Genomic DNA, 9,954 nt, shown 5'->3' with positions numbered 1-9,954 from the left:
ATTACATCCTGGCTACGCAGCAAGAGAGAGGGGAAGGAGCCCCTGGAACAACTCGGCTGTAGGTGGCAGTGGGGAATGGGCCAGAAACGGGATGAACTGCTCTGCCAGGCCAGATTCTGCCCGTAGCCTAGTTCAGCTGTCATATGAAAGGAAATGCTAGTGAATCATTTTCAGTTTCTGGCATGACAAAATTGTTTTGTGACTTTCATTTTTGTATTCTCCTCCCATTTTAGTCCTTACAGCTTAGAGATGTACCTCACAGATATGTTGCTGCATTTGATTTACTCTGTCCAAACTCACCAGATTAACCTCATTAAGTTCCAAATTTACAAACTGCTGCTTTATTTCTATGGCATCAGCTGAGATGTGGGGCAAAAGCAGTAGGCTCCTGCTGGTGTGTGGTGCTGAGATCCCATCTTGTTTTTGAGATCCCAGAAGCTGTGCTCAGTCCTCTTAAGGGACACCTGGAGAAGCCACACTTTTCTCCGCTTCATTTCATGTGGCAGGGAACCTTCTTTGTGGGTTAACTGTGTGGTTGCTGCCAGACCTCGAGATGGGCACAGGAGGAATATTTCAAGTTAGGCTTGAGAAGATTGCTGTTTTGGACCATTACAGAGGTCTGACTGGATGGCGTATTTACATGTAGTGTATCACTGTGGGCACTGCTCTGAGAACCAGCCGGCTGTTTCTTATGATTAATAGTAAGTATTTTCATGAGTGCAGCACTGAATATGAGTAACTGGGCTTGGATGGTGCTTCAGGAGGCCACCAGCTTCAAACCTCAGCCCCAAACAGGCCCCGTCGTGAAGCCGCGGCTCTGAGGAAGCTCCCGCTGACAGGATCACAGCGCCCACCGCACAGGCGGGCAGAAACCCAGCCTCCTGCCTCCACCCGGCGCCACCACCCCCTGCCGCCTGCGGGGCGCCCCCCGAGGCGCCCAGACGCGGTGCGAGGGCAAAGCCTTGCGCGGTGCCCGGGCTCCCCACACGCGTGAGGGGGGCGGAGGGGCGGGAACCTCCGGGCACCTCCGCGCACAAAGGGGCCGGAGCGGGCACCCGAGCGGGCGCTGTCGGTCGGTTCCACCGCCGTTACGGGCGGCGGCCGGCGGCCGTTGGTGGCGGTTGGCGGCGGCGGGCCGGCCCCCGGCCGCGCTACCTGCGCCGCGCCGCCACGTGAGCGCCACATCAGCGCCGCTCCCGAAGCCGGCAGCGGCAGCCGCAGCCACGGCAGGCGGCGGCGGCGGCGGCCCCGGCCGCGGCCGCGCTCCCCGTCCCGGGAAGATGCTGCAGTCGCTGGCGGGCAGCTCCTGCGTGCGGCTGGTGGAGCAGCACCGCTCCGCCTGGTGCTTCGCCCTGCTGGTGCTGGGCTACCTGCTCTACCTGGTGTTCGGCGCCGTGGTCTTCTCCTCGGTGGAGCTGCCCTACGAGGACCTGCTGCGGCAGGAGCTGGGCAAGCTGAAGCAGCGCTTCCTGGAGGAGCACGCCTGCCTCTCGGAGCAGCAGCTGGAGCAGTTCCTGCTGCGGGTGCTGGAGGCCAGCAACTACGGCGTCTCGGTGCTCAGCAACGCCTCGGGCAACTGGAACTGGGACTTCACCTCCTCCCTCTTCTTCGCCAGCACCGTGCTCTCCACCACGGGTAAGGCCGGCGAGGCCCGGGGTGGGCCCCCGGGGGTGCGGGGCGGCCCCGCGGGGCTCCCCCGGCCGCTTCGGGCCCCGCACGGCCGGGGCCTGGCGGCGGGGGCCGGGCCCCGGGTGCGGAGCGGGGCTGAGGCGAGGCCCCGGCCCCGGCCCGAGGCGGCCGGTGAGCGGCTGGGAAGTTTCCCTGGCGGCGGGGAAACCGCTCGCTCATCGGCTCCTTCGGCCTCTCGCCCGGCGAAATCCTGGCAGCCCCGCGGGGCCGCTGCCGAGGTAGCGAGTACTGAACCGCCCCGCTCGTGGCGGAGTTCAGAAATGCCCTCGTTTAGGGGGTGCTCTTTGTGTTCGTGCCTCCGGCTCTGAGGAGGGTTCGCCTAGTTTTGGGGCATCCCGCGGTTGAGGGGAGAAGAAAGGCTTTGCACAGCCGGTGTCACGTTGCAGAGGTCCTGAGTAACCTTGTCTGCAAATACTGAGCTCTCATCCCACCTGCCCTTGGCTTCAGGAGGGCGTTGGGGTGTCTCGTGGTGGTGACAGAGGGGAGGCATCCCAGAAATGAACTGGGCAGAGTGGAAACAGGAGGCATCTGAGCCACTGGATGACTTCCCAGGACCGTCACAGTTTGCTTGTGTAAGCTATCTTTTATGTAAGGTGCATAACCCAGGACGGCAGTGGTGCGACCTCCCACAAACACGTACATTGATGTCCTTGCTACATGTTAAATTATTAAAAGTGAAACTGTATTTTAAGTCTGCCCTACTTAGCACTAGGAGCAAAAGTATTGACTTCGGTTAATTTTTAAAGAGGCAGGCACTGTGCTGATTGCGAAGCCCCCCTCCCCCCCGTCTCATCCCCCTGCCCTCTCCTAAAGTTTTGGTGCCTTTGAAAACCCAGCAAGGTGCCCACCTTCTGTGAACTTCGAAATGTTTTTAGAAATCTGTTTTTAGGGTCTCTGTCTCCTTTGAATTTCTTTGTCTGAATTTGGGGAGGGGGAGGGGAAACATCTTGCTGTTAAGCTGTTTTAAAAGAAATAAAATTCCAGATTTGGTTTGATGTTTGTGCATGAAATTTCATGAGTGACTGAATTACATGCTGAAATAAGTAGCTAAGGCTTCTTGAATAAGAGAAGCTTTAAAAATTCACCCTAAAACTAGCCCAAACAAAGGGCCTTGCCCTCCAACTGATTTGAGTCTTGACGGTGCATTGGTACTACTATAAATGATGCTATTTTTTTTTTCTCTGCCCATAAGTGATCATTCTTACTGTTAATGGAAATATAATGAGCTGATATCGATAATGACATTTAATATTTTGCAGTATACTTACTTGATCATGTTTTGGCACTTCCTGAATGATTAGGACAAGCATTGACTTTTTTTTTTTTTTTAAACAAAAGTAATTGAATCTATAGATCAGGTTGTCAGCTCATTATAAAAAGTTGGATTTTTTTTATTTATTTTTATATTTTATTTTTTTAAAATAGGGTTATGGATTCTACTCCATCCCTTTGGTCCTACTAATTAGAAATGGAGTTTATATGAAGAGAAAGTGATATGCTTGTGACATATGCAATTAAATGTTTTCAGTAAATGCATTTTTAAACTTTAATCAATATACAGTAGCAATAGTAGTGAGACAAACATGGAAATGTGATAGTACTTCAGTGCTTAACTCTTATTTTTCAACAGTAAGGACAAACATGGAAAAGGGAACTGGTGCTGGTGGTACCAACTGATGGTTGCTTCTGGGCTAGGAGAAGCAATGCGAAATTGCAGGGAGCACTTGGGTGTCCCATATGTTCAGCTGACTGAGTTTGACATTCATCATGTAAATAAATGCACACCTACCTCCTGTTCAGAGGACAAAGCTTATCTCACAGCCTTCTAGTTTTCTATATAAAGCATATGGGAAAAGCGTTTAATTTTAGCATCCCCAGCTCCGCTTCTTTTTTTCTTCCCATCCTTATTATATTCTTTGGCTTCTTACTAGCTAGAGAAAATCCTTGAAGGAAATGATAAAGCTACTTAAGAAGTCTGAATTATTCTTCAATGGAGGGCATTTGCAGAATAAATGCAATAAGGCAAATTGTTACTTGGAAGAAATTCACATTGCACACGCAGACTGTCACAGGACAGTCACAAGCTGCCTGAAGGGTGAGTGAACAGAGGGCAGTGAAATGGGCTGGGGGTGAGGCTTCAGCAGATGATAGCAGTGACTGGCAGCAGGTTTAACGACTTCTAACATATTTATTCCTCCCTATACAGATTAAGCAGTCATGCAGAATGACATATGAGCAGTCTGCAAGAGGAAGCAATTTGTTCATTAAGCACTGACAACATAAACACTAAGAATGTACAATTGTGTGCATTTAAATAGCATCTGTCCTGCAAACTCGTTACAATTATGTCCTTACGCACATGTATGGTCAGTGCTAGATGTCATGAATAATCTTGCTGAAGCAGTTGTTTCTAGTTGGCTTTGTTGTTGGGCCATTATTAGAGACAAAACACATTTGTATAATAAAAATGAAGTAATGTTTTGCGCTTGCTCTCCCAGGTAGTGTGCTTTCACTGTTCTTAGTACGCTGTTAAGCTCTAAGATTTTACTGCAGATCAGTGCAATATGGGAATGCTGCGCTGTGGGGAATACTGTAGGCAGAAAGGAGTAAAAAAGGAAGATGATATCACTTGTGTTGGAAGGTATGAAGAGTAATGTGGCTTTTATTTTTGAAGGAAAACAGATAGGAAAGGAAGGGAGATGCCGATTTAGGTACTTAAGGCCTGCATTTTGACACACCTTTTTGGAAAGGGTCTTTTTAGTGTAGGGATTGTACCGCAGCATTTCGTGAGAAAGGAGGATAAGTTTTATTCTGGATGTCTGGCTTTAAGTATTTTTCCTCCATCACAAACGTGGCTATGGGTTTTACTTAACATCTGTTTACCAGAGGGGATGATGAGAAAGAGCTTCGTCAGATCCTTTTCTTTTGTGGCAGAGTTGGCAAGATACACTTTGCCCTGACCTCAGGAAAGGTGAGGAGAAGTTGTCTTCCATAACAGCAACACACGTTTTTCATTTTTTGTTTAAGATCAGACTACACTCTTGTCTAAACCACAAGAATTTAGATCGGTAAGAAAAGGGAGGAGAGAGCTGTTAGTACTCAGATGTTTCTGAAGCCCCTAACGTGGTTTTCTGCAAGGTGGTTAGTGGGTATCAACATCTGCAGAATTTAGCCTGTACCAGTTGAAATGTTGTCAATGGGGACTGGATTATGTTATGCCACACCATGAGGAGTGATGCCCAAGGTCTGTGAGGTGCTGGCTTCAGTTTTCTGCTTGCTGCATTCTGGAAAGAGTAAAGAACATCTGTGTAATAGCTGTAGGTAAATGCTGACAGTGGCTAGTACCTTGAAAGTGCTCAGCTGAGGAAGTAGTAAAGAAACAGTATGTTTTTCAGGGAAAGCTTTTGTGTTCAAGTTACATAGTTTATATGAGTTTTACTGGCAAGCAGTATGAGGAATTAATGAATGTATCATTTGCTTCCTAAGGGCTTTCTCTGTTAGGTCTGATTCTCATAAGCATCGTTACTGATAACTTGCAAGGGAAACTAAGCTATGCCTTTTGTATGAAAAAGAACAGACTGGGAGGTGGTGCTGGAGTCAGTGGCTGTGCTGCAAAAGAAGGTAGGCTTGATATGAAGTGATTAGGGAGGGAAAACCTTGTCAGTCTGCATCATTTTCTCCATGTTCTTCTGTCAAGAAGCAGTCTTTCTTATATTTCTGCCTCCTGGGGGAACAGACCCCGTATCCAATGCAGACTCAGCGTGCATTACAGATCTTGACAAATCCGTGGAAGATTAGGGAATGACGTGAAAGTATCATGATGTCTTTGTAATATGCCATTCTAAGATTCATACATGCTTACAATAGAGCCCTCAGGTTGAAAAGGCCACATGGGAATTTCATAACCTATGGAAGAAGGTGAATTTAACTTCATTAGAAAGAGGGTACTTTACAGAGGCTTTAGGCAAAGCAGACTTTTATTTGTTCTATACTTAAATTTAATGTAAAACTTACTTTGTTTAAATTGTAGGCATCAGAATACGTGGTCTGTGTCCCTGAGGATGACTGTATTACCTCATTAACACACACTGAATAAGTGCATTGCATAAGTAATATGAAATACATGTCTAGAAACCTGGCATGGGATTTCCTGTAGCTTCTTGTATGAAAATATACAAATTTGGTGATAGCTTAAACTTGGTTACCTCTGACTCCAGCAGAAAACTGAAACTTCATTGTACTGCTGCTCTGCCTGTAGCGCTCATGGATCACTTAAATATCTCTGATAAATTGTAGCTACTGACCAGGTCTAGGATGCCAAACTTTGGGAAGGAACTTTGTTTCTCTTTTAAGAGTTGTTTGTTACTCAGAAAGCAACAGGAAAATGTAACTTGCTGGAGACTTTCTAGGAGACAAAAGTAACTGTGCTGTGCCCTGCAATTGAAGGGTGTTTGTGCAGGAGTGCTGGTAAGGAAAGCAAAGGAAACGAAGAGGCAAGTTGAGAAAGATGCCAGAGCAGGATTACATCCAACATACCAACTGTTTGGATGTTGACTTAGGATGTGAGAAACCTCATTCTTTTCCCTCTTTTGCTTGGAGGGATCTGAACCCATACCCCAGGAGAATGGTCTGATATTACAGAGTGCTCTGGCATCAGACTGTCATAGCTGCTCCCTGAGGCTGTTCCCTTCCAGATAGATCAGGAGACAGTCATCCCTGATAGATCTATCAGGATGATAGATCAGGAACCAGGCATCCCACTTCTTGCTTTGTTAATATAAACACAGAGGGAAAGTCCTGCTGTCTGCCTGTGTGTCTGCTTTCCTCTTGAGGAAAATCCCCATTTTTAAAGACCATAGAGCAGTTCCAGACTTGCTGCTGCCCTGTTCCGGTTTGGGCCTCGGGTTAAGGTGCTGTCTCCTGGGACATTGGAAATTTGAGTTCTGCTGAATGCTGTTCTCAGAAGAAGGATTTGAACTAAGGTTTTCTAGCCTTCTTGAAGGGAAAAAAAAAAAAGGAAGAAAAGATTACCATTACATGTCTTAGGAAGCTGTAGGAGAAGACAAGATGAATATATAGAGAGAGTAAGACTGGAAAGGTAGATTGGATGCTTCTGGTTTCTTCCTTCTTACAATGTAAAAACATGAACATTCAAGAAAAACAAAACAACCTCAAATTTAAAATTACCCAAGAAGGAACTTAGGTTTAAAAAACCAGCCCCACCAACAAACCCCTCAACCTTTCTGAGTTTGGGTGGGGAAAAAAATCAAATTGATATGAATTTTATCAAATTGCTGGTATTAGTCAAAGTTAGTAAACATTTTGGAAAGGATATTAGGATGCAAGCTGTTCTTTAGCTAGCAGAGATGACAGCTGCAACCAGTAGCCTGGTCATATTACCTCTTGTGTGCCTGGGACAAAGTTCTTGTTTTCTCTAGTGAAGCAGACAGTAGCAGAGAGGAAATCCGTGTGTGTCCCATCTCATGTTCCGGGCTGGCTGGCGGTTCCTGGTTTCTCATGTGAGCACAGCCATCAGCTGTGCCAAACTTCTGCTCGTGTGTGCTGAAATAAAGGGCAGCAACACTAGCTCTAATCCAATGTTTATGCTTTACAGGCCAATGAGTAGTGAAGACTCTCCTGGCAGAAACCAGAGAAGCCGTGGAGTAGCGTTACTGTGTTATTGCTCAGAGCAGTGCTGGCTGGTAGTGGACAAAGCGCCTCTCATACCTGCTCTGTCCTTGCTTCTGCATCGTGCTGTGCCACCTGCCTTGCTAAGTTCCCGGGGATGAGGAGCTAGCCCAGCAGCTTTCCACACTGGAAGGACTAATACTACCACCTTTCTTGTCCTTCCATGTCAGGTCTGAGGTCGCTTTTCCCCTGCTGAAGGAGAAAATAATAAAAGAAATTAATAAAACAGTCCATTGAACAGAGTATAACTGACGTCAGGACTGAGTTGACGGTATTCTGCCCTGGGCTTATGAATCGACTCTTTTCATAAATGTTACCTTTGCTATTTCTCTATTTTTTTTCCTAATTCTGCTGTGTTAAAACTACATGTCATAGACAGATTACATGGCCTCTAGTTACTCTGTTATTATTTCTAATTATTACTCTGCTTGGCTTGATTTTGTTCTGTGATATTTACGTCCTTATTGAGAGGAAGAGTAATATCTCCAAAAATTTGCCTTTTATTAAAAAGTTTGAATCCTTTTGCAAAGTTGGAATTTTTACTACTGTTTTGCTGACATCTCTAGATTGATTCCTAAGCTAAAAGTTATGTATGCATTCAGAACAGGACTTCTAAAATGCATGCATTTAATAATCAAATTCTGCAGTTCCGAGCCATTGTTTAATAGGATTTTCACTTCTATGTGTATACAACTTAAAATACCTCTTTTTTGAAATACCTAGTTTTTCTTGTTTTCATTTATCTGTTGGCTGTTTTTTGTTCTTTGTTTCATTTTGACCCATAGCACCATTGTTTTAATCTATGCTTTATTTTGACAGAAGAACGTGATGATCCAGGGAGAAATTTCTAGTTTAGCCACTGCTCCAAGTTAATTATAAACTAGGCCACAAGCTGCTAAGCCATATGAAGACCATAATGTTCCTTGGCATGTGCAGAAGTGGAATTTTAGCAATCTGAGGAAAAATTGGGATACCTAGGTGAGTTTCAATGAATTCATGATTAGAGAGAAGCAATAAAATGCTTTTTGAGAGTTAGTTACTTAAATTCCTCCTGTGTCTCTGGATCTGACCTCAGCTGCTTGTAGGTTGATATTTGTACAAAATTTAACTGTAGCCCTAGAGTGGTTACTAATGATGACCCAGAAGACCCTATGAGAAGTGTCACTACATTTTTCTCTAAAGAACCTAGCTAAAATCTTTTATAAGATTGTCCTGACCAGAAATGCAAAGAAGTGATCTGTTTAAGAAACAGGACAGAAAGAAATGAATAAAAGAAAGGGTTTCAAGTGGCTGTGCTTCAGAAAAATGTCAGAGCGGCTTTCACAAGAACATGGATTTTCTCTCCCCTGGAAAGAAAAAGATATACATTTATCTCTGAAAACAGCGGATGAAAACTTGGAGGAAAACCTCATATGAATCAAAGCAGTGTACCAGCTGTCACCAGACCACAGGCATGAAACCACTGAGTGTTACCGCAGTCCGTGTTCTCAGACGATTTTTGTGCCAGTAGTCCAAGCAGCTTCAGAAGGCATCACAGCGTCTTTGAGGCGTTGGGGCCATGCAGACGCGGAAGCAGGAAGATGGCCAGGGAATACTGCCTAAGCAGCAGCTGAGGGACAAGGCTTGCTTGGGAGACAGGTTTTGCCAGCAGAACAAGCCAACCCAGCAATCTCGGTACCACTCTGCTTGGGTGTGAGAAAGTGGAGCTGTGCCCTCTGACCAAGCTGCATACTACTTACCAGTAGAAACTTAAATAGCAGCTTTCCATGTTTCTCCTGAAAATCGTGAGTCTAGGCTGATGTTAAGCTGACATGGAGTAGAGACTTTCTGCATTCTTTTTTCTGTGTTCTACTACGAAACAAAAACTTCTGGAGTAGCCAGAACTTCTATGCAGGATGTTTTCAAGCAAAATTTAATAAACATAAATTTAATCCTAATAATATGTGAATCTAACTTCTAAATTTTGACCTTTACAAATGAAAATTCACTTCAGGCAGCACTTAGATTGTGGGACTTCATTTCTTTGTTGTACTGGCTGTATGACATTGGTGGTTCTATTATGCTGAAATGAGTATAAGAGGAATACTTTTCCCAAATCAATATGAAAATATTTTATTTAGTCACTAAATATTATCTATCCAGTGTTTACAGTAAAGGAACTGCAGCTAGCTGATACTGATATGTTTGTATGCCATTAAAATAACAAGTAGGGTACACATTTGATTCACCATAAATACTTGCTGCAGTGTTGGTAAAAGCTATATGCCAGGCTTTTTGTACAGAAACATGCAGTGAGACCAAAAGGATGAGCCCAATGTTTGTCTTTCATGCTGTTGGGGAAAGAAACAGAGTTTGATCTACAAAAAACGACACAACTACTAAGCCTGTGAGAATCCTGTCACAAGTGCACGTCTGCTTTTGAGTCTTCCTTTCAGCTGTGACGTGCTTAAGGGTGACACATGAGTATCCCGAAGCTAAGCAGAATACAGGATTGCGGGGCAAAGGTCTCCTGCGTCAAGGAAAAGGAGGCAGCTGGCTCGACAATGATTGTAAAATTTACTGCTGTTCCCCAGATTA

General features: G+C 45.2%; 1 protein-coding gene across 1 annotated transcript in view; it reads left to right on the top strand.

Annotated features, from left to right (window-relative positions):
• The first annotated feature begins 503 nt into the window (after positions 1-503).
• Positions 504-9,954, top strand: part of KCNK1 (potassium two pore domain channel subfamily K member 1) — a 34,697-nt gene continuing 25,246 nt past the window's right edge. The window contains exon 1 of the mRNA XM_048047219.2: positions 504-1,635. Coding sequence (XP_047903176.1) covers positions 1,281-1,635 — 355 coding nt within the window. The 5' untranslated portion in view covers positions 504-1,280. The remainder of the gene's footprint in view (positions 1,636-9,954) is intronic.

This window comes from Anser cygnoides, chromosome 3 (assembly GCF_040182565.1).
Source record: "Anser cygnoides isolate HZ-2024a breed goose chromosome 3, Taihu_goose_T2T_genome, whole genome shotgun sequence".
Classification (NCBI taxonomy): Eukaryota; Metazoa; Chordata; class Aves; order Anseriformes; family Anatidae; genus Anser; species Anser cygnoides.
The sequence above is the reverse complement of the archived record's forward strand: the minus strand, read 5'-3'. Positions and strand labels throughout refer to the sequence as shown.